The sequence below is a fragment of the Cydia amplana genome, chromosome 10 (genome assembly GCF_948474715.1).
Source record: "Cydia amplana chromosome 10, ilCydAmpl1.1, whole genome shotgun sequence".
NCBI classification, from domain to species: domain Eukaryota; kingdom Metazoa; phylum Arthropoda; class Insecta; order Lepidoptera; family Tortricidae; genus Cydia; species Cydia amplana.
The window spans coordinates 10,177,249-10,203,269 of NC_086078.1; the positions used below are offsets into that span (position 1 = coordinate 10,177,249).

General features: G+C 39.0%; 2 protein-coding genes across 2 annotated transcripts in view; both read right to left on the reverse strand.

Annotated features, from left to right (window-relative positions):
* LOC134651337 (alkaline phosphatase-like) overlaps positions 1-26,021 on the reverse strand; it is a 105,384-nt gene that overhangs the window by 14,793 nt on the left and 64,570 nt on the right. Inside the window, exons 4-7 of the mRNA XM_063506411.1 lie at positions 20,610-20,751; positions 18,149-18,323; positions 7,798-7,976; positions 4,379-4,586 (exon numbers count right to left, since the gene is read on the reverse strand). Coding sequence (XP_063362481.1) covers positions 4,379-4,586; positions 7,798-7,976; positions 18,149-18,323; positions 20,610-20,751 — 704 coding nt within the window. The remainder of the gene's footprint in view (positions 1-4,378; positions 4,587-7,797; positions 7,977-18,148; positions 18,324-20,609; positions 20,752-26,021) is intronic.
* LOC134651415 (uncharacterized) lies at positions 8,472-12,772 on the reverse strand. The gene is made up of 2 exons (XM_063506519.1): positions 11,815-12,772; positions 8,472-8,983 (listed from the first exon to the last, which is right to left on the reverse strand). The coding sequence occupies exons 1-2, from the start codon at positions 12,605-12,607 to the stop codon at positions 8,970-8,972; spliced, it is 807 nt and encodes a 268-aa protein (XP_063362589.1). The 5' UTR covers positions 12,608-12,772; the 3' UTR covers positions 8,472-8,969.

Consider the following 26,021-nt stretch of genomic DNA (forward strand, 5'->3'; position numbering starts at 1 on the left):
GAGCATCGGCAACAACCGTCCGTTTTAGTGGACAACACTAGTTCGAACTAGGTACTTAAGTATTTCTTTTTTGTTTATTTTTGGCACATTTGACTTTACAAACTACAACTAGGGAAAGATCCAATTATTTAAGTATGTAATATTTTTTTTAAATAGTCACACTTAGAATTTAACCAAAAATGTCAGAAAGGCGAGTTACATTTTTTGCAAGATATTCTACCTAAACAATGAAAGCACTTGCGCCGATTACCGATTTCAACATTAATTTAACTTACGAGCCCACCCATCTAACGAAAAAAACAACAACGGGTTGCACTCCGGGAGTGCTGGCAGAAGTGAAAACTCAATCACTATTGCAAAATGTCTGCAGCACTATGCACAATTGAGGTTAACGCCATCTAGCGTTATTTAGTCGCATTACTTGAAACCCCTAAGGACATCACTGTTAGTACTCGAGTTATATTAATACCAGTTAGAGCGAAACTCACTAGATGTCATTTAAATCAATAAAGAAAAACTCAATGACATTGAAGTAACAGTTTTTCGATCAGGTCACGTGTCCGTCTTACGTCTTACGGTCGCGTGACACCTCTCGCGAGTTTAACATTTTTTCCCCATCACATGAAGTGCACAGCGCCGCTAAAGAAGTTTTCACTTCAAAAACATGAAACAAAATCGTGAATATAATATTTAAAACTTTCGCGTTTTGAACACATAGGTAGGACATCAGTTAGCCGCGACCATGACCAGTGAAACCTGTGTCGAAACGTCGGTAAATAAAGGTATGTGAATAAATTTCGCGTTAGACCCGTCTATAAATGTGAGTTAAAATCGTGAATCCCTATAAACCCCTGTGTAGATAAAAAAAACTCAAACATGACGAAACAGATACGTTATTATACTTTGATTGCCGCAAGTTTCAACCTCGAATAAAGCCGGGGAAAGGGTTAGGTTTCTTTCACATTTTGAGTCCAACCTTTAAAGGCAAAGGGTAAAGTGAATTAATGAAAGTAATATAATGTAACGGTTCACAAACATGGTGTACGCAACGTTGTGTTTCTTTCCCATTAATGTTTGGTTAGGCCGCTTGAAACCAATTAAAATATGAATCCAGTTTATTATTTAAGCACACAAAAGGAAGCAAATAGATAAAGGGTAACTTTGGACACGGTCGGCTATCGCAAGCGATGTTTAGGTACAGTCACTATACCACATACATTTATGAACATTTGAGTCTACATCCACTTAGCAATATACAGTATATGGGCATTAGTTGCTTGAAAATAAATGATTGATTGAATATATACCTCTTAGCAATAATATATCTAAAACATTAGGTAAAAAAGTATAATTGTAGGTATACGAAGCGACGTCATTAAAACTGTTTTCACATGACACATTAAATACTTACTAAGGACAAAAACTAGGAAAATGATTTCTATGTTTAATATTTCTGTGTAACGTGTTTCGCTTTCAGGAGAGACTTAATAAGCTTAAGGATTTTCTAGGTAAGTACCTTAGATAAAACCACACATATGAAGGATAATAAGCGTAAACTACATCACAGTAGGTAGATTCGTAAGTCCAAAGCTCAAACTGGCAACTGAAAATGTACCTCTAGCCTCGAGTAGGGTTGTCCAAAAATATAAAGTTATGAATATTCCTTTTCCACAAGGTTCTTTATTATCCAAGATACACAGAAATTTGCCACACCAAAATATAAAGCAATAAAATTAAACATCATTTAGAGATCGCTATAAATGAATTGTTTCATTTAAAGCGACTGCCACACAAAATGTATGATTATAACCTAACCTATCAATAACTCTAATTTGGAGAAGTTGTAATGACTCTTAATACGTTTTTTTCCATTAGTTATAAGTATGACGTAAGTATGATGTAATATAATGACGTATATAATGTAGATTTTATGAATAAATAATTGAATTGAATTGAATATGTAAAAATATTCTGGTCTAAATTTTTACTCTTGGCTTAGTTTGTATTGTTTTGTTTGTATGAGATAATTGCAAAACAAAATCATAGCGACCACTAGTTACATCATTAGCAAATGAGTTCTTTGTCACATAGATAAAGGGAGCCTTGTGCAGCCAACATTTATCAGGTCTACTTTTTTTTTCTCCATACCACAGATCATTATAATACTAGTATCCATACAAAGTTGCACCACCCTAACCTCGAGGTCCGTAATACTGTGTAATCTGAGAGTGCACTTTATACTGGTTCGTGTGACCGGTCAACTCGATTTTGCTTGGATTACTCGTGGTGTTGAGCTGGCTTAATAATTGTGAGGCTTCACCCGGTCCTGTAAGAAGCTTATAATATGTTATAGTTGTTAAGTTAATCCGACCTTTTTGTTAAGGAACAGAACAGTATCTACCTACTTAACACAGTAGCTTTTTGGAGCGGCTTAGCGAAGAAAAGTGTCTGGTAATAAGTGGAATAAGAAATCCAACGATACCATCTAGCCTAGATCAGTTAAGAAGAGATTTTAATAATTCCATTTGATAGAAATGCTGATGTTAAAAGCTTCTAAAAACTTTTTTGCTATTTTTTTTGCTCCCATCTCTAGTAAAAATTAATATACATCTTATTATATAGAAATAGTTTCTATCACGTCAATACGCACAGAAGAAAATGATGACCGCCTTTGGTGTGGAGAAAATGTCGTCCCCATTCCTTTAAACGGAGGTTGTAGGTAACAAGAATGTTACTTCCTTTCAATAAAATAATGTCTTTCTATTCTTAATAAAATCCTAAAATATCAAATCTTTTGCTCTTAAGTAATAATATAATAGAATATTGTTATTACCGTTAGTCCATTACTCGAGACCGCAAAAACAATATTTTGCTGATCATTTATCTTTATTATCGCCTGTCAACGTCGTATCGATCCTGTTAAGGGTTTTAATAAATCATCGTTCTACTTACTATATATCCACTGTTTCTTATCGAATGAAGGAAAAAGTTACTGAACTTAATAGGTAATATGTGTTAAAAGTATATCTATGTACCTACGTAATAATAGCTTTTTGTTTTAGGGTTCGGCCTTATATTTACTTAAAAATATTGGTTTACAGACATAACAATATTAAGTCGCACCATAGAGAAAAAAATACATAGAGTGCTCACTCCATACATCAGTTTTAGTACCAAAAAGACTATTAGCATCTAGCATCGAGTAGCGGAACTATCAGTACTGCTACTTGACAATAGATGTAACACCGACCGGAAAGTCTTATGCTGTTGAGATAAGACTTTCCGGTCGGTGCTACATCTATTGTCAAGTAGCAGTACTGATAGTTCCGCTACTCGATGCTAGATGTAGACACTGAAATTAATAGTCTGAACTGATGTATGGAGTGAGCACTCTTGTCTTACTATATTTCTCTATGGTCGCACCTAGGTACACACAAGGCAACGGCATATCGCCTTATGCCAGATATACATCCGGTTATTTACATAATTGCAACATGAAGATTTGTGCAGCGTCATAATAGGGTATTTGACATTTTTTTATGAATCGTATCAGTCGATCAGGTTTGTTTTGAGGATCAAATGTATGTATGGGACCCATTGTCTTAATCGTAAAGCGATACAAAAGTCACAAATGATGGCCAAAGTATGGCACCCGCACGTTACTGACGAAACGCTTCATAGAAAATGGCAATTACATCGTGACGTCATCATGTAACGTTAGAAGCCGTTTCAATGTAATGGAAAACAAGGAAATTGCGATTTTGTCAGTGAAATATTGCGTTTATGTATATGGTTGCTATACAATATTTTTTAAATAAAATGTAAGGAATCGAATGGTATCATTATTATTTCCTTCTAGGAAGTAAAAAAAAAAAATTATTGAAACTTTAAGGCTTTGTATTTTTTTATTATTCCCATATATTTTTTAAATTTCCAATGTATTGTGATAAATTGCTCGTTTTCTCTCTATTTAACTAGATTCAGTTATAAAATTCAACATGTGTCAAATACACTATTGTTGATCAATTGGCTAGCAAATCTGAGTAGCTAATTTATTAGATTCCAAGTGTACCTTACTGTCTTAATTATTTTTATGTATTGTTAACAGTGACAGTGCGTGACACATAGGTAATTGACAACGCTCGACTCACCCTATGGCTTTTTCCGCATACTGTTTGTCCAGTTTACTCAACAACTTTAGGTACCTATTAAGCTTAGAATAAATTTAAAAGTGGAAAAAATACTGTCTTGGGTGAGACTTGAACTCACGGCCTCTGGATCTTCGGAAATTTATTCTAAGCTTAATAGCATCGTTCGCAGACATTTCTGCTTGTTAAAAAATAAAATTTACTTAATGTGAAATAATAAATGTACTTACCTAATAGATAATCTACGGATCTTGGATCGAGTTTCGCTAGTTGGTCCCTAGAGTGTATGTACTGGGCTCGCAACCGTCTTCGTTTCTTCTCCCTGGCCCAGTCTTCTGCCAGGTTCCTCCCGTCCAGTCTGCGACCCTCTCGACTCGGGTGTTCGGGATCCGGGGTTATGGTTGGCAGGAAATGTCTTCTTCCCCCTCCCATTATTACCTGTGATAAATACTGATTTAATATTTTATAAACTAATTGATTAAGATTACAAATTAAATAAATAAATAAATATTATAGGTCATTATTACACAAATTTACTAAGCCCCACGGTAAGCTCAAGAAAGCTTGTATTCGATATTAAACTTTGACAAAAACGTGAGACATATTATATTTTAAACTGTTTATACGACAACGACACGATCGCGTGGACATAGTGAGTGCAGTGTGCTGGACGTCAGTCGATACAGCCGCCCTACCAAACCTTCACGTGACAGCTCCGGATGCGGAGTGCACCGCGCCCCCCGCCCCCGCCCTTTCAGCGCGCGCGCAACGAGGCGGGCGGCGCGATCAGTGCACGAGTTGCAGTCGCCGCGAGCACTCGAGCCTGAGGATGGACCCCCGAACGGCCCGAAACATGTCGCCAATAGCGACTAAAAATTCAAGTGAGTGAAACCGTTGTCGTATAAACAGTTTAAAGCTTGTATCGTCGAATTAAAATTTAAAAAGACAAACCGCTTCATGCCGTTCCTGGTGCAAAGGTGTCCATGGTGCTCGCAGCATTGCCACGAAGGATCATCACGGACAGGCTTTGCACGAGGAACGACTCGGAAAATTTATTGTGATAAATGTAAATTATCTTACGAAAATGCAGATTTAGAGAGCTCTACCTCTTCTAGATCAGCTTCTTATAGCTCGTATATTTATGATAACACTGCGGTAAATGCGGCTTAGTACGAAGTTTGTAGTGCATGAAATTGGGTATCGATATTTGTTCCGAAGTCTCGGACATTTGGAAATTTACTCCAGTAGACGAGTTATTTCCTTGAGACGGGTTGGTATGTAGTTAAAATGATCCCCAGATATTTGTCAATCTAACGCAGATTTTTGAAAATTCACACACTGTCTAATAACCTTTACACTACAAGCTGAGTAAAGATCGTCATACATAAAAATACTTATTATAGACAACTACTACATGTATGTATATACATGTAGCGCAATATAGCATGCGTGTGTACCATTTCGTTTCTGAGAATGCGAAAATTTATCAGATTTCAAACAAAATTACCGGAATCAAAGACCCATCTATCACATGGCAAGCATATTTCACGTGTATTATACACATGTTTACCCTTTCACGTACCACCTAAGAAAAAAACAAAAAGCGTATATGTAGGTACTACGTGTTTCTAAACTCTCGTTAAAATAATATATTCCTTTGTAGTGACAAATAAGATTCACTACTACTCCAGTCCCAGGCGATTGCGAAATATTTGGCAGTGCCGTTTTATTAGGAATCTGTGTTGAAAGTAACAAAAGAGACAACTTAGGATCTCTATATAGTTACATTGTTACGAATATGAGGACATGGTATGTAAATTCCGTGAGTGCTCTAAGGGTAAATGTGGGGTTTGTTATTTTTATTGCAAATTGACTTTTATCTTTGTTTTATTACGTACTTATGTTTTGCGATTTGACTAAGCCTTAAACTTTTTATTTTTTCAGATAATGTAATATTATGCGCGTCTTGAAATAGATTATGCGAATAAAATATATTAAAACAAACTTCAGATGTTTTTTTACTAAATAAACAGCGCGCATATTTTTGACCTTAGAGTTGCAAACGTTTATAGGCAACGGTAGCCGCTTACCATTAGGTGAGATGTTTTTTGTTTGGTTGGGGTTTTGTATGATATAGGAGGCAAACGAGCAGACAAATCGCCTGACAGTAAGCAATTACTACCGCCCATGGACACCCGCAACAACAGAGGGGTCCCCAATGCTTAATAGAATTTCTATATTTAGATGTAAACTTCAAAACAACAAGCACAACACAATACATTTACAGCGAGACTTAGACGGCAAAGTAGCATCACAGTACACATACTTTATTTATCCTTGATTTACAAGCTTTAAGACGTTTGTTTTCGAGCAACACGCTACACGCCACAGAGACAACATACCTAGTATACAGCTGCTGTCACTATTACCTACTTGTACTATGTAAAGTCGACGGCTAAGTTTTGTTTACGTTTTACAAAGGCCGCCTCATTACAAAGGAGTTGGTGTAAATAAGCATATCTTTGATGTTGACAGTACTATGTAGAAAAAAATTCATCATGTAGGTACAATATATGTTAAATCTAAACTATTTATTTTTAGCTTTTTGGCTCGACTATAATGGGAGGCCGCAAGTTTGTGCCGTTCCATACGAGTAAACGAGCATGCTGCACATGTTGTACTCTAATAGATTAGTGTAAACAGGCACCAGAGGCGCCCATCTACATGAGCGTGAGGTTTTCGACTATATTATAACGTTAGGGTACCTACTGAACGCCCCAGAGCAAGCATATGCACCCGGCTTCACAAATGAAAAGTGAATGAAGTTGTCAGCGGTGTCATCGAGTTTTAAGTTTTTATTTGCGGCCAACTCTCTGACAATCACGTGAAGAGGTGGCTTCTTCAAGTGAAATAACGACAGTATCGCAATGTGAATATCTATTGCTTATAAAACTTTGTTTTAAATTATTTTTTTTCCTAAACAGACAATCTTAAATCATCGGGACCACTTGGTGGTAACTTTGAATACCTACTCCAAGGTATCTCTATTTTGATTTATTGCTCCTGTTAAAGGAAGCATCCTGTATATGATGCCTATGTCTCGGGCTAGGCATGTCGTATAATACAGATGGAACTTCACTTACAGGTAAGTTGGTTTAATCTTGTAATTATATAGCCATTTTCGAACTTTAAGATAAAATTAAAGATAGGTAGGTATAGAAACGAAAATTTTCAAACAAAAACGTCACTTTTGACACTTGTTTGACACTGACATATCCGATCTTTTCTATATCTTTTGATGTATCTTAAGGGTAACATTCCATTTCCATTCCGCAGCTGCACTACTGTTCATTTTACTATGGAAATTGACAGTAACAGCGACGCGTTCAGTGCCAGTAGTGCAGCTGTGATCAGAAATGGAATGTTACCCTTAAAGTTCTGGCTGTTAACCTATTCTACGCCGTGTCAAACACAAGAGCTGTCACTCAGACGCCACAATCATTGAAGTGTCAAAACTGAAGTTGAACTTTATGTATATGCACGTAGGTCGATGTTGCGCTGTGGTCTGTGACCGATTAATCGGTCTTTGGCGTTGAACCTACGGTGCGGATATATCGGTCATTGGCGTCCAAAAGGTTAATCCACTTACATTGATGTTTCTCCCCGGCTCATTCTCCACCAGCTGCATTGCTATGTCCTTGCAGTCCTTCCTCACGGTAGGGGGAACTCGACTGTCGTCCTCCCAATATCTGGACGGCGCGTGCGCGTACAACGCTGCCGGCGTTGCGTGAGTGATGCGCGCCGTCGTTACTATGCCGCTTGATTTTCCTGTGACACAAGCGTTTAAAGATTTATGTTACTAATTGATACCGACTTGGTACCAGTGAGTTTTTCGGAACTTATGTACTATAATATTTACTAGTCGCTTTTTGATAAAGGAAAACATCGTGAGGAACCCAGACTAATCCCAATAAGGCCTAGATTACCCTCTGGGTTGCAAGATCCGATGGCAGTCGCTTTCGTAAAAACTATTGCCTACGCCAATTCCTGGGATTAGTTGCTGTTAGATCTGCGCAGGGGGTGCTACGGGAGGGTGCACGACCATCAAACAAGCGAGCTAGTTTAACACTGGTTTATTCTAATGCATTACAGAACAGGTTAATACAAACACAGCGGCGCGCACTCACACATGCATAGTATACATATCTAACATCCCTCCACCTTATAGCTAGGAATATACCTAGGTACTATTACAATGACCTTAACCTAAAACTAGTAAATCACTCGGTATCGTAATTATTAGTGTCCTGCACTTGCGGGGGGGTGGCGAACTGAGGGCTTATCGCATATCTTCGTCTAGCGACGTAGTCAGCAGTTGGCGTTGATGGACCTCCGGCCTGAGCCGGGTCTGGGTCTACTGGTCTGGCAGTTACATCCAGTTCCTCTCCCTCTTCTGGCTGTGATGGTGGCTGCTCGCCAGCAGCAGGCGTCGCAGCGCAGCTAAGGCTCGTAGTCGCGGGCGCGGCAGTAGCGGCCTGCGCGTTGGCTTCCGACGACGATGACGACGGTATGTCCGGCACGACGTCGGGATCCCACTGCGAGATGTCGCTTTGTATGGGGGACGGATGCGCCCTCAATTGATCGATGTGTCTGGTTACCTCGCAGTCCAGTTCTGGTACATAAATTTGGTACATAACTTTTCCAATCTGTTTTTTTACGATACCTTCGATCCAAGTGATTTTCTTATTATTATTTGTGTATTTAGTTAGCCACACGTTATCATTAATTTTAAAATTCGGTCTCTGAACTCCTCTATAATATTTAGCCTGTAAGGACTGACGTTGTTCCACATTTTCAATGAGGTCTGTGGACGAAGGAGACGGTGCGTACGGATTTATCAAATCTAGTCGCGATCGTAACTCTCGGCCGTATACTAACTCGGCGGGTGATTTACCTGTGGTACTGTTTTTAGAGTTCCTGTAGTCAAATAAAAATTTACATATTTTTCCCTGTAAAAATTTATTATTCTGACTGCTTAATATAATTCCCTTAAGGCCCTTTTTTACTATTTTGACAAAAGATTCCGCTTGGCCGTTACTCGATGGATGGTAAACGGGTGAGAACACATGTTTTATACCGTTAACATCGCAAAACAATTTAAAGTCGTAAGAAGTAAAAGAAGTGCCATTGTCGCTCACTAAGGTGTGAGGTACGCCAAATCGTGACATAAAATCACATAGCCGCTCAATAACCGCTTTTGACCCGTATGACGAACACATATTGTAACATTCAACCCATTTGCTATACGCGTCAACAACAATTAGGTAAACTTGATTATTGAACGGCCCCAAGAAATCAATGTGAAGTCGATAAAATGGGTGCGGCGGGACCGGCCAGCTGGCTAGCGGTGCGTGCGGCGGCGCTCCGCGCAGCTCAGCGCACACGGCGCACGCGCCCGCCAGCCGCTCCAGAGCGGCGTCTACGCCAGGGAACCATAATCGCTTACGCGCCTCGGCTTTCATTTTCACTATACCGAAGTGAGAGCTGTGTAATTCCTTACAAATACCATCCCTTAATGACGAAGGAATGACAACCTTGTGCCCTCGCATTAGACATCCATTTTCGTACGATAACTGTGATCGACAATAATAATATGGTTTTATTTCTGTATCATTAGTCTTCCTAGGCCACCCATTCATAACATAATGCTTGACCGTGCTAAGTACCTTATCGCGACCGGTTTCGCGCTGTAGGTCGGCCAACGTCACGGGCAAGCTACCCTCAACAACAAAATTGACGTAAGCGGTTCTTACCTCACATTCCTCAGCCTCGGCCTGCCCCGCCTCCCCTGCTTCCCCCGCCCCTGCCGCCGTCCGCGACGGGAGGCACGCTCGCGATAGAAAATCAGCACTATTTTGTTTACTACTTACATACTCAATAGTATAATTATAAGCTGATAAAAATATCGCATAGCGTTGGAGTCTGTTAGCGGATATTTCGGGGATGCCTTTATGCGGACCGAATATTGAGAGTAGTGGCTTGTGGTCCGTTCGTAACACAAATGGAATGGACCGACCATACAAGTACTGGTGGAACCGCCTAATTCCAAAAATAATGGCAGTGGCTTCCTTCTGAATTTGCGCATACTTTTTTTCTGCTGACGTAAGCGTTCGGGAAGCGTAAGATATGGGTCTTTCCACTCCGTCGGGACCCAATTGTGAAAGAATGGACCCCAAGCCCACTGGTGACGCGTCTACTGTCAAAATTAAAGTAGCATTAGGGTCAAAATGGGCTAAAGTACTATCAGAGGCAAGAATCGTTTTTACCTTATTAAACGCGTTATCGTGGATAGAAGTCCAGTCCCATTTTGTATTTTTTTTTAATAAATCGTACAATGGGCTTAAAATTGAAGATGCCGACGGTACAAAATTGCGGTAACAATTGGCTAGACCTAAGAAAGATTGTAGCTGAGCTACGTTTAAGGGTTTAGGCGCCTCTAAAATAGCCTTAACCTTATCCGGTGACTTCCTTACCCCGTGTTTATCTATGACGTGACCTAGATAAGCAACTTCGTCCTTGAAGAATTCGCACTTGCTCATTTGTACAGTTAACTGTGCGTCTTCTAAACGCTGCAACACCGCGGTTAACCTTTCTTTATGTTGAGTTTCATTTGTGCCCGTAATTAAAATATCATCTAATAAAAAAATGATTCCATCTATTCCTGCAAGTACACACTCCATAGCGCGCTGGAATATAGCAGGTGCACACGCTAACCCAAAAACTAACCTGGTATATTTAAATAACCCCCGGTGTGTGTTAATACATGTCAGATGTTGCGATTTTTCCCCAAGGACGAATTGATTGTACGCCATAGATAAGTCTATCTTACTAAATTGGACGCCTCCGTGTAATTTAGATAACAAATCGTTAACCGAAGGCAAAGGATATTGATCTATTAATAACTGTTTATTAATAGTGACGGAGTAGTCGGCACATAACCTTATGCTACCGTCTTTCTTCAAAGCTGGTACTATCGGTGATGCATAGTCTGAGTGTTGAACGGGTTCTAAAATACCTAACCCAATTAACCTATCTAACTCTTTATCTATCTTTTCCTTTAAAGCATAAGGCACCTGTCTAGCTTTGAAGAAGATGGGCTTTGCGCCTGGTTTTAGGTGCAAATCGACGGTATACTTATTAAATTTCCCTAAATTTCCCGAGAAGACCTGTGGAAATTTTGAAGACAGTTCTTTAATAATGTCTTGGTCACGTAGGTGCGCGGGCGGCGCGGTTACGGCGCTCACGGCGTGCACGGCGCGGTTCGCCCGCGCCAGCTCCAAGTCAAATGCGCGAATAAAATTCCTGCCAAGTATCGGAGGGCCCCCTTTCCTAACCACATATATGGATATCAAATGGGTTTCACCGTTATACGAAATAGGCACAGTAATGACACCTGTCGTTATAATATCATGACCAGAGTAATTAAATAATTTTTTGCTTGTGTTCGACAATGGCAATTCTTTAAAATGAGAATTATAAAAACTTTCTGTAATAACGCTTACTGCTGCCCCACTATCTATTTCGAACTCCAAAAACAGATCACCGACTTGTACCCGCTCCGTCATGGGCTTGCCCTTTACGCACCGAATGTTATAAAATTGCTTACCGTCGTCTCCTTCGTCCTCAAATCCTTCCTCCACGAATTTCACTGCGTCCTTGAACGTGCACATCTTACGTAAATGCCCTTTCCTATTACATTTTTTGCACTTATAGTTTTTGTAGCCGCATTGATTAGTCTTATGATTGGTAAACCCGCACACATTGCATTTCTCTTTTTTGGAGATGTTGAACACGGAGTCCGGGCCCGCTGCCGCCACGTCAGCGCCGGCGCCCGTTGCGCTCGCCCCCGGAGCCTGCGCGGCGGTGGCGCGGCGCGCGCACCGTACGCTCTCTGCCAAGTCGATAGCCTTGGCCAGGGTCAGATCCAGTTGATTCTGGGCGAACAGCTTATCCTTCTCGCGTCCCGCCGCCATGCCCATGATAAATTTATCCAGCAAGGCTTCTTCCAAATTCTTAAACCCACAATGTGCCGCCAATCCTCTAATCCTGGCTGCCCACTGAGTGTGACTTTCACCTGGCCGTTGCGTTGCCGAATAGAAGGTAGATTTCTCCGCGAACCCGAGTCGTTTTGGAGTGAAATGGTCGTCGAGGATTTTGATTATTTTTGCATACTCCAATTCTTCCACCTTACTTGGCAATGCCAGGTCACTAGCTAACTTAAACGACGATTCGCTTAATGCACTTAATAAGATTGCTCTTCGCTTGACCGCGGACTTATCGGTTTGCTCATTTATGTCGTTGGCAATAAACCATTGACTTAGCCGAGATTTGTAGCTGATCCAGTCCTGCGAAGTGTGGTCAAAGGTCGAAAGAACGCCAAACGTTGCTCCCGTGGCCATAATTATTTTTCAAACGCGAGTCCGAACGTCGCCACGTGTTAGATCTGCGCAGGGGGTGCTACGGGAGGGTGCACGACCATCAAACAAGCGAGCTAGTTTAACACTGGTTTATTCTAATGCATTACAGAACAGGTTAATACAAACACAGCGGCGCGCACTCACACATGCATAGTATACATATCTAACAGTTGCCAACCCCAGAAACCCCAAGCTGCAAGCAGAAAATGATGATGTACTTGATACCGATAGCACAAGTCCCATAAATCTTATTAGGTTTTAGGCTTAACCATAGTATACCGCCTATAAAAACCTAATATTGGTCATTTTGTTCGCGACGCAACTCACCAAACTGTGAGGTGCGGGAGGGGTACTCACGGCGTTGCGATTGGTCGTTTCAAATATGGCGCGATGTCACGTGTCAGCGTAGGGATGGGACACGTTCATTACGGACAGTGGTACAGTGGTACAGTAATTTATTGTGGTAAAATTGTTATCATATACGTAGTTTAGGTACTTAAAGTAAACTTATTTAAGAATATTATTGACTAATAATATTTTAGCAATGTAAAAATGTAGGTAAAACCTAAAAATTTTACTTAACATAATGGCATTTATATTTAAAGTTGTTCCCGCATCTTGCATTTTAAACTTTAGATCTTTATATTATTTCCACTTAAAATCGCGATCTCTTTCAATCCTAATACGAGCAAAATTTGTCACCGAAAGTTCATACAATTTACTTTCCGTTTTGTTACGGTCATTATAGAGTGTTCTATTAAAAACATAATGAAATAGGCCAAAGAAATTGGGTGCATTGTTTTTTTCTCAGTAAAAATGGAAATGGTTTGTTATTCTGAGTAGTGTCGCGGGTTCGAAACCCGGCTCGTACCAATGAGTTTTTTGGAACTTAGGTACGAAATATCATTAGATATTTACTAGTCACTTTTCGGTAAAGGAAACATCGTGAGGAAACCGGACTAATCCCAATAAGGTCTAGTGTACCCTCTGGGTTGGAAGGTCAGATAGCAGAAGCTTTCGTAAAAACTAGAGCCTACGCCAATTCTCGGGACTAGTTGCCAAGCGGACCCTAGGTACCCATGAGCCGTGGCAAAAGCCGAAACAACGCGGGGAAGATGATGACGTATGTCTATCACAAACCAAAACCGAGTTCCCTCGCACTTCTTTGAAGTTCATCATCGGGTCCATCTCGTGACATGAGACCTAACTTCTCTCCTAGAGGATTCTAAAAAAACCCACACAACATATGCCTATCACAAACCAACACCGAGTTCCCTCGCACTTCATTGAAGTTCATCATCAGGCCCATCTCGTGACATGAGACCTAACTGCTCCCCTAGAGGATTCTAAAAAATCCACACAAAATATGCCTATAACAACCCAACACCGAGTTCCCTCGCACTTCTTTGAAGTTCATCATCAGGCCCATCTCGTGACATGAGACCTAGCTGCTCCCCTAGAGGATTCTAAAACACCCACATAACATATACCTATCACAAACCAACACCGAGTTCCCTCGCACTTCTTTGAAGTTCATCATCAGGCCCATCTCGTGACATGAGACCTAACTGCTCCCCTAGAGGATTCTAAAAAACCCACACAACATATGCCTATCACAAACCAACACCTAGTTCCCTCGCACTTCTTTGAAGTTCATCATGAGGCCCATCTGGTGACATGAGACCTAACTGCGCACCTACGCGATTCTAAAAAAACTCACCCATTTCTTATTTTAAAACTAGAACTCTATAATGATTATACTACTAGCAAAAAACGAAAATACGTATACCTACTTAATATTTAAGATAAACTACCATTATATTAAAACTACAGATTAATTACATTATTATATTCAATTAAAAGTAAAAGAGAATCACAGTTTTGTTTTATATTTCTTAAAATGGTACAATACGGTACGAACGAAGGCACGAAGTTCGCGCAACTGACGAAACCATCATCGTCGCATCCCTAGTCGTAATGTGAAAGGGATAGCACATTGCATTTTCAAGTTGACGAAAAGGGACGGACATACTTCGCCCTGAGCTTATTGACCACTATAAAATGAACCCCGCGGACAAGAAACAATTTTCAACGAAATAATGAATTTGACTTTCCCGTCGAAGGTAATTCCATCTGTTTTGTAAGTAGAAGTCTAAGATGACTTGCCACACCATATTACGCTGCAATATCCCATGATTTCCTCAAGAATTCAATAGTTTACGATTTATTTTCTTAGACACGTGCACACTGCTAACAGGTCGTAAGCTTGGTCGCTACTGATCGGAGCGGCGCGCGTGCGATATTATATTTGACCTATGCACCATACGGGTGATGACCGCGAGTCGCGATGAAGCTCTGTCTATAGGGGTTGGTCTGTGGGCTTAACAAAACTGGTAGCCGGCCCAATTTGGGACGATTAACTGAATGCATTCGGAATTTGAACTATTGAGAGACTAACTGCGAGTATCTATGGCCTGAGCGCTCGATGCCGACGGACTGCGGCTAGTACTCTTCGAAAACGCTCCAAATCTTAAAAGATTTTTCAACGACGACACTTGCGCCGAAATATATTAAATTTTCCAAATATGTACATCCATCACTTGACATCAATTCTGCTGACATTGTAAGCATCTTGCCAAAATTTTAAGACATGATTTTCAGACATAGAGTTAGACCAAGATAAGTCTGCAACGATTTTGATAGCACATGCAGTGCAAGAGTTATTTTAAACGTCAAACTGCTATGAAATTATAAATAACACTTGCACCGCGTGTGCTATCAAAATCGTTACAGACTTATCATGGTCTAAGTTTACCTACTTATTTAAATTTTCAAAACATGACTGATTGGCATAGCTTTTAAGCAATAAGTCTACTAAACTTGGGCTCATTATATTATAAGCATATCAGTAGACGCAGTGTTTCGACATTCTCATAAAGTTAGGAACATAAAATATTCTATTTTGTAGTTTTAATCACATAATCAGGCATATGTACTTGATACCGCGTAAAGCTATAGAGTATGGTAACCTAAAGCTATTGCTTTAGGAAACCTTATATTCAAGGAAATTTAGAATAACCGTCATCTAGTTTTACAGAAACCTCACAACTGCTAATCCGATATCAAAACAGATGATGTTTCAAGCCAAATGACTTACAAGGAAATACCTCTAGTAGGTAGGTACGATACCTACTCGCAGTTGAGTAATGAACTTGCTATTATTATTATAGGTCTACCACTTATCTCAAGCGGCTGGAAAAGAAAATGCGTAGATTTTTTATAGTAGATGGTAGCTTAGGTTTGGGACTTACTAAGTTAAGTCTTTCCCTGCCGCGCCGGGCACAGTGACCGATGTTAGTATGAAAGCGCGACGTTCAATGTGTTAATTTATATATTACATTTTTACATACTTATTTAACATAAATACAAATCAACTTCATATAGCCAAGCCTTTAACCAGTCCGTACATGACCTGACCACTAAAATATCTTATCAACCGCCTCAGTTAAATAGTAGCCCTATAGCTAAGATAATGTTATTATTTAACCATTTGAATAACAACGTGGAAACTATGTTTACATAAACGATATTTGGATCATTAGGATCTTCCAAGCTTTTAAATGAGTAGGTAGGTTTGTTTCGTTTAGGCACTTCACATTATTAATTTATTACATTATACACGTTTATATTCAACCTTCTTACCACCATGTACTACATTATTATATCTTCATAACTTCTACCTTTAACATCAGCGTCTCGGAAAACTTATTTCTTATAATCTGCATAATATAAAATTGATTTTCCAACGTCTGTGTTAACTCAGACGTGAAGCGCTTAAGGGTGGAATCACATCTGTCAGCATCGAGCCGCATTTTGTATATGAGAAATCGCTCGTTAGTATGAAGATGCGTACGCATCGGAAAGCTGAAAGCATGCATACGCATCTTCATACTAACGAGCGATTTCTCATATATATAAAATGCGGCTCGATGCTGACAGATGTGATTCCACCCTAAAAGTGATTCGAAATGTTATGTAGGTACCTAAATCAATAACTCACAAAACTTTTTCAAATCATGAGCTGAGGCATGTCATTTTAATTAAAACTTAAATACAGTTTCTATTTGGTAAATAAGAATGAATTAATTATACTAGTACAATACAGAGTGTTGCCTGTAACACGAGCAAATAATTAAAACATATTTTTATACTCCTCAAACTATAAAACTTCTGTTAAACAACTTTTAAAAATTATGAATCCTTTAGACTTCCTCTTTTTCATACAAAATAAATATTGCCTTCAATGTACGCTGACATCAGTGTGTTTGACGTTGTTTGTCACGCTTTAAACGTAACAAAATTTGCAATACATTGCGTCTTAGAATAAACTTTAAAGTCTAATAAAAATCAAAACATAAGTTATTTTTAAAAGTTGCTGAACAAATTTTGGTCAGTTTGAGGAGTACAGCCTACAGTTTAATTTATTGCTCCTGTTACAGGAAACATCCTGTATACATATATTCATAAAGTAATATTAATCATTTTGTAATAAGAACAAAAGCGCCTAATGTCTAAGGAAGTATTGACACACACAAAGGAAGTATTGATACAAATAATCTGCCAGCTCTTATGAATACCGTTACGCAAACAATTCTCCAGTCCGGCCAATTTATCTTAATGTACCAACATGGTATAAATTACGTAGCATTGACAGGCTGTAAATCAATTAGCTTTGCCTTACATGCCAGGTCTAGGCATAGACGTGCTTTGCTTCCAAATACAAATGAATTGACAAATGACTTTGATTAAATAAAAGTGAAAGTACAGCCAGCCATATTCGAACTTTAAGATACGTCAACTATTAGGTATAGAAACGATATGGATCGGATATGTCAGTGTCAAACAAGTGTCAAAATAAGTGACGTTTCTTCAAACAAAAACTTCACTTTTGACACTTGTTTGACACTGACATATCCGATCCATATCATTTAGATATATAATAGTTGACGTATCTTAAAGTTCGAGTATGGCTAGTAGTTAGAATTACAAGAAAGCAATAGCTTAGCAATTTGTCTGAAACCTATGTATATATTTATTTTAGACATTTTGACCTATTATTTAAAGATAACTATGTAGAGGAGATAATGGTCTTGACATATATTCATAATCACTAACTAGCCCACAGTCTATCAATTCAACCAACCCTTTGGAATATATATTTAGCGAAAAACTGTCATTTTATATATTCAAAGCCGCGCACCGATTAATTATAATCTGATCAGCTTTATGCGTTAAGAATTAATCAGCCAGATGCGCTAGAGGGCATTATCATGGCACAGGTCATGGCAGAGGAGCAATTGTGGAAACTGCATACAAAACAAGGGTTTAGGTTCGTTCCGCGTCTTCACTATGCTTACAAAGGCGTAGCGCAAGCTTAAACGCGCTACTATTAAATGCTAGACACCAGCGTATCGCACCATACGTTCACTCCACATAGATGGGCATCACAAACTTTAGACTTACCAGCGTCATGAGCCCAGTCGATCAGCGAGGTGACCTTTGAGTTGATCGCGGAGGCACAGCTGTTGAACCTTCCACCAGCATCTAGGCCCAAGGTCTCGTACCGTGCCTTCACTCCACATAGAAGAGCCGTGGCGCAAGCAGAAGACTCTCCAGTTTGAGCATCCACGTTGTATGTCTGTTCAGAACGATAAACTTCATAAATTCACTGCCAGCGCGAGCTACGCGCTACGAGCGTAGCCGATAACACGCGTTTTCCACTTTCTGAAGAGCTTCGCCTATTAGCGAGTGGCTGGCAGTGAATGTGTAAATAAACGATACCAAAACATTACCGTAAAACGAGGTGACTTTGATTTCGATAATATTTTTTGATGCGGGTTTTTTTGTACTAGGTTGATATTTTTATGAACTTATAGTTATTTAACTAATAAAACGAATAGTTTGAATAAATAAGGAATATGTAAAATTTCTGGCCGTCTTTAAAACTTCCAAAGTAATCCCTTTTTTTAATGACCCCATTTTACGGTTGGTACTTCTAATTATGAATGAATGATTGAACAATGTTTTATTGAATACTTTTGATTACAAATTATTTAACAAGGACATATTTTGTTGTCACCTATTTTCAAGTACCTAAATCACTTGTGGTTAGGTAATCAAAACTGAATAATCAAATCCTAACAACTAAAAGGTAGTTCGTAGAACATAAGTTGTGTCAAAGATTCAACCTCGCAAAGTCATTTAACATCGTAATTGATTTCAGAGTTATATAAGTACTTCAGATCTAGCCAATAACTATAAAAACAAGTTTGTCGATAAAAGTGTTATTGAATCATAAACCCATTGCCGATATTGCTGGGAGGGTTAGGCTGTACCGAGGCGACCAGCATCGAAAATATTAAAAAGAGATGCCCCGAATAGTGGTTTTGGCCGAATACCGAATACCGAATATTCGGCCCCTCTCTCGGCCGAATACCGAATATTCGGCGACCGAATATTCGGCATGACATGCGAACATTTTGAGTCACAATTATTATGAAAACTGATCGCTAACAAAGCTCAACGTTAGATGACTTTAGCTAAGATATATTTTTGTTGAACAGAATTAATGAATAGAGTCACACAAAACAGACTCATGATAAAAATAAAATGTTTTTAATCAACAAATGCTCAAAAATAGGTCTTCGTATTTGAGCGTTTTCCAAAAAAAGTGTACATTTCATTCATGTCTTCAAAATATTGACTTCTTGGGCTCATTTTACTCAGAATCATTTGTACATTCACGCTTCATACATAAAAAAATGTGTCCAAAGATTTCCTTTCCAGATCGTCACATTCTTGTATGAATTTTTTTTTGTTTTGTATGAACGTGGAAATGTATAGTATGGAAAAAAAAATTTCATACAAAATTTTGGGACACATTTTTTCATGTATGAGGCGTGAATGTACAAATGATTCTGAGTAAAATGAGCCCAAGAAGTCAATATTTTGAAGACATGAATGAAATGTACACTTTTTTTGGAAAACGCTCATTTAACAACTTTCCAAGAACACATTCTAAATATACCTACATAGTTTTTGGTTATTTTTATTGTGCAATTTTTCTTTTTAAGTAGGTGCAACAGATATTCGGTATTCGGCCGAATAGTAGGCAACATTCGGCCGAATACCGAATATTCGGCAAAGTGGCCGAATAGGCCGAATACCGAATAGTTGCCGAATATTCGTGGCATCTCTATATTAAATGTTTACTTTTTGTCATCTGGAAATTGTCGGTTGAAGATACCTACTAAATGTTTTATCTACACACTAAACCCACTCAGACGCGTTCAAAAACCGCAAATTATGACCGAGCCAGCGGAGCTTTGATCTCTACTACGTCTTCTATTTTCACTCTGGTGACTTTGTATTGAAAGTAAGGTACGAAAGTTTTACGAAAATGGTTTCAGAAATGCGACCTGTAAGGGGTCATCCATTAATTACGTCACACGTTTAGGGGGAGGGAGGGGGTCAAGAAAATGTGACATGTTGTGGGGGAGGGGGGAGTCACAAACATTGTGATGTCACTTTAACTTCATCAGTAACCGAAAATTAATTTATATTTTTTTATTCGCTGTACAGTTAAATAATGAGATTTTGGATGTAACTTTCGTTGTGTTATAAAATTACTAATATTTATATATCAAAAATATTTTTTTAATTAAAAAAATAATGCCGAGTTAATATTGTCGATTTCGTTGAAAACAAAATGGCCTAAAATGTGACGTCACACCAGGGGGGGAGGGGTTTGCAAAATGTGACCAAGTGTGACAAGGAGGGGGGGAGGGGTAAAAAAACCTAGAAATTCGTGTGACGTAATTAATGGATGATCCCTAAAAGAGACGCTTTGCTGTCAATAAAAACGAGTTATATTATAATAATATAATATTGTGTGATAAATACATAATTATAGTGACAGGCAAACCTTGGCTAAAGCGACAGCTGGGAATGTGTCCCAGGCTAAGTCGGTATCCTCCCCGGTCTGGCCTCTCCGCTGGCCGCGCAGGATTCTGGCCGCGGTGGCCGTCGTCAGGCTCATGCCATCGCCGACCACCAGGATCACGTTCCTGTCACAAGTTATACGGTTAAAAATAAAATTGTTTTTTGTTCCTTTTTAGGGTTCCGTAGCCAAATGGCAAAAAACGGAACCCTTATAGATTCGTCATGTCTGTCTGTCTGTCCGTCTGTCTGTCCGTCTGTCTGTCCGTCCGTATGTCACAGCCACTTTTCTCCGAAACTATAAGAACTATACTGTTGAAACTTGGTAAGTAGATGTATTCTGTGAACCGCATTAAGATTTTCACACAAAAATAGAAAAAAAAACAATAAATTTTTGGGGTTCCCCATACTTCGAACTGAAACTCAAAAATTTTTTTTTCATCAAACCCATACGTGTGGGGTATCTATGGATAGGTCTTCAAAAATGATATTGAGATTTTTAATATCATTTTTTTCTAAACTGAATAGTTTGCGCGAGAGACACTTCCAAAGTGGTAAAATGTGTGTCCCCCCCCCGTAACTTCTAAAATAAGAGAATGATAAAACTAAAAAAAATATATGATGTACATTACCATGTAAACTTCCACCGAAAATTAGTTTGAACGAGATCTAGTAAGTAGTTTTTTTTTATACGTCATAAATCGCCTAAATACGGAACCCTTCATGGGCGAGTCCGACTCGCACTTGGCCGCTTTTTTAAATGTTGTGTACTTTCCATGCTTTACTCGTTTATGGCCCCGATGGAAGACCAGCGTTGGCCCATCCAGGCTACCACCATGCTGAGTCGGGACCATTTCGTGACTAACATTATGTGTCATGTAATGTAATGTTATGCGTTGTAATGTTATGAGTAACTTTGTTTTTTGTTCCTCTTTTTTATTTATCTGTATATTTTTGCCACGAATAAACTATTTCTATTTTTATAAAATATTATTTATTTTCAGACAACCAAGGCCTATATACTTATATGCCTTACAGACAACAGAAATACAATAACAATAATCATACAAAAAACAATGGAGATATAACAGTCAAGTACTCTGCTGCGTCACCTTCCGGTATAGGATTATGTGTCGAAGATGTTTTTATTGATGTCTTCATATGTACTATCTATCTAGTTCATAAATATAAAAAGGAGTAACGGCGTGAATCTATAGTATTTTACCAACTCAAACACTTTCAGAAAAAAAAAAAACAAAACACACACACACACACACACACACACACACACATTTTAATAAATATAACGACATTCTAAGCATTGACTTTCATTCATTTGGAAATAACACAAAACAAAAGAAGTTAAAAAAGATATTCGGGCCTCGATCTCATTGAAATAAACTCCCTTGACAAATATGGAAATAATGAAATTTATTTTCCTTTTCAACACATTGCACACTGTCAAAAGTGAATGGGCGAATGAATAAGTAACCTAAAATTAAACGGAATTATTTTTATTTTCCTCATTCAACCAAAGGTTGGTTCAATGATATTTTAGCAGACGTTGCCCTTCTAGCTGGGGTGCGGGTGTCGGAGCGAAATGACAAGAACACGCGCGTTCAGTCGAGGTTAGGGTTGCCAGATGGTCGGGATTTGGCGGGATTCTCCCGATTATTAGCATGTGTTCCCGATTCCCGACAAAGTGAAAACTGTCCCGAAAAACAGCTTCACGTTATAAAATAATAATTTCAAGTTCCTAACTGTCGTCGAGCGAGCGAGCGACCCGCGTCGACGTCAGCGCGACATGGCGAGATTGGGCAGAACAGCTGACGTAGTGCCAATAATGTAAAATATCGTTGTTTTTAATGCAATTTCTTTAATTTGAATGTTTTTTTTCCCGACAAGTCCCAAAATCCCGAAAAATTTATATTTTTTCCCGATAATAGCGCCTTTCAATCTGGCAACCCTAGTCGAGGTGGATCGGATGGGGCGTGCTTGATCGATTGTCTGGGCGATTAACGCACTTCAGAACACCGTGGCCAATTTAAATGTATATAAATAAATACTTATAGGAATAAAATTCCTTCTTTACTTTTATTTTAACAACTGTATTTTTAGCAAAGGAATATTTTTCAGACGCACACAGCTTTAGGTAGTAGATGCTCACGTCTTTTGAACAGAAATATGTGCATTTAGTTGAGATTCAAGCTTGCTATATTTTCCATTATGTACCTACCTATAGTACAGTAGGTATGATCTTTTTTTTTTGTAAACTGTAACTTGATGTTAAATAATAGCTACTCTTTTCGATGAAATCTAAATTAAAATCTATAAAAAGATAAACTAGTAAACACATTTCCTCTAAGATCTCCGACTTTACAAGTACTTAAATGTGAACCCCAAAAACAAAGCAAGGATTCATTTTAACATAATACCTATGTAATTTATAATAACTAATAAGCGTTAATTATACGCCTAAAAATTATATAAATTACTGTAATTTGATATCCAATTAGTGAAATGAGTAGAACAATATCAAAATAATTATGAATAATTAATGTGCTGAATAGATTGTATTCGTGGTTATAATTAGAAACGTTTACTGTCTGTTATTAGCATGGAAACCTGGACAGGTTTACGGACGTAAACATAGCAGTAAAACCCTAATTCCAGTAAACTAACTACTATTATGAATGTGTAACGCGAACTTTCCCAAATACATTAATACGCTATGTTTAGCTCATATGATCTCTTACTAGATGGCGCTAGTAGTCCTCGATTTCGACGTAAACATTAGCGATATTTTATCTTTCCCGTAGTTTTAAAAATCCAAAACCTTGCGTAACCTGTGTTAAGTGTTGCCTAGATTTTTTGAGTACACATAACGAATGTGCAAACTAAGATTACTGTAAATTAGTTAGCCTTCAGTTCCTATGTAAACCATAGTTCACTGTGCCTTCAAAAGATGGCGTTACTAATACCCAATGTTTGATCTTAAACCCAGTGTACCTGGAGACTTAAAATTACGACTACACGCATTCCGTAACACTTGTATTTTTACTAAAACGTAGCAAATGTATAGATATAGATTAATGTAATCTTGGCAACTCACACATATATAGTTCACCTATACACACAGAGATGGTGTTAGTAGGCCTATGATATTTCGTTTCTGAAACCTGTAAAAAACAGAACATCATGTAACATGTTCCTAAAAATATAGCGAATGTATCCAAATAGTTTAACATATAAAAACAATGCGCATGTTTGTACAACTTAACTGGTTGCCAAATCACTCACTAGATGTCACTGTACAGTGCGCATAGCCATCCTACATGGCGGTGTTAAGATTTTTCCTAGAATAAGGACCCGATGCACCTAATTTTGTAATTGTTGAGAATTAGTTAGGAGTCGAGACTGCGAACACTCTGCGTACCATTAGGACCTTAGTGGGCCATCTTGACTATTAGTAGTAAAACCTAATTAGAGTATCCCGCGTTTCCTTAGTGCTCGGCAGTTGTACTATTTGGACGCTGTTCGGCCTTAGGAGATACGTTAGTTTAGTCATTATCAGTGTAGTTGTAATTAGCGCCGACTGGAATAGACTCCTGCCATCGTAAAAACGCCTTTGATTTCGCCTTCATCCCGCACGCCCCACCTCTCGGAGAAAACTACTTTTACATCTGGCGCCCAACTCGAGGCCGTGCCGTGACGTCACAAGAGACATGGATGTATATACGACAGATAGTCAGATCCAGTTGTCAGGAGCTATGATGACGGCAGCGACTGTCAAGCGTTACGCCACAAGGAGGATGTGTGCCGCAAGAAGGAAGCAGCAGCACCGTGCAGCAACCCGAGGAACAGTGAAAGCTGAAGCGCTGCCACCAGCCACAGCCACTACCCCTACTGCAACGGAAACAAGAGCACCTTCACTGTCGCAGCCCACCTTCGCGTACTATGGTTGTGGGATACCTGGTCCCACGCTGCCCACACTCACTGAAGTGGTGCCTCACACGATAACGGCTTATGTACGCTACGTAGGAACTAAGCCCTACCGGAGTAGCAGCAGCCACACAAATTCGGAAACGTACGTGCAGTCTTACCGAAGAGGGGGAGGGTTCCCCAAAAGATTACCCCTGAACCAGCAATCACGAGTGGACGTGGACGTCCGCCCAACGGCCTCAACGCAACGAAGACTTTCCTGTCACCGCGCCGGGTCGTCTGCAGTTCCAGAGGGGGAGACTGTAACGCGAACTTTCCCAAATACATTAATACGCTATGTTTAGCTCATATGATCTCTTACTAGATGGCGCTAGTAGTCCTCGATTTCGACGTAAACATTAGCGATATTTTATCTTTCCCGTAGTTTTAAAAATCCAAAACCTTGCGTAACCTGTGTTAAGTGTTGCCTAGATTTTTTGAGTACACATAACGAATGTGCAAACTAAGATTACTGTAAATTAGTTAGCCTTCAGTTCCTATGTAAACCATAGTTCACTGTGCCTTCAAAAGATGGCGTTACTAATACCCAATGTTTGATCTTAAACCCAGTGTACCTGGAGACTTAAAATTACGACTACACGCATTCCGTAACACTTGTATTTTTACTAAAACGTAGCAAATGTATAGATATAGATTAATGTAATCTTGGCAACTCACACATATATAGTTCACCTATACACACAGAGATGGTGTTAGTAGGCCTATGATATTTCGTTTCTGAAACCTGTAAAAAACAGAACATCATGTAACATGTTCCTAAAAATATAGCGAATGTATCCAAATAGTTTAACATATAAAAACAATGCGCATGTTTGTACAACTTAACTGGTTGCCAAATCACTCACTAGATGTCACTGTACAGTGCGCATAGCCATCCTACATGGCGGTGTTAAGATTTTTCCTAGAATAAGGACCCGATGCACCTAATTTTGTAATTGTTGAGAATTAGTTAGGAGTCGAGACTGCGAACACTCTGCGTACCATTAGGACCTTAGTGGGCCATCTTGACTATTAGTAGTAAAACCTAATTAGAGTATCCCGCGTTTCCTTAGTGCTCGGCAGTTGTACTATTTGGACGCTGTTCGGCCTTAGGAGATACGTTAGTTTAGTCATTATCAGTGTAGTTGTAATTAGCGCCGACTGGAATAGACTCCTGCCATCGTAAAAACGCCTTTGATTTCGCCTTCATCCCGCACGCCCCACCTCTCGGAGAAAACTACTTTTACAAATGAAATTATATCCTGTGCGATCTTTAGTTATAAAAATTTGGTCGCTTTTTGAGGATTATAGCTTCCTCCTCCTATTAAAACAGTATGAAAAACAAACTAATCGGGTGCATTGATGTCGCATCTTGCGAAGTAAGTACAATAAATCAGGGATCAGATACCGGTATTTT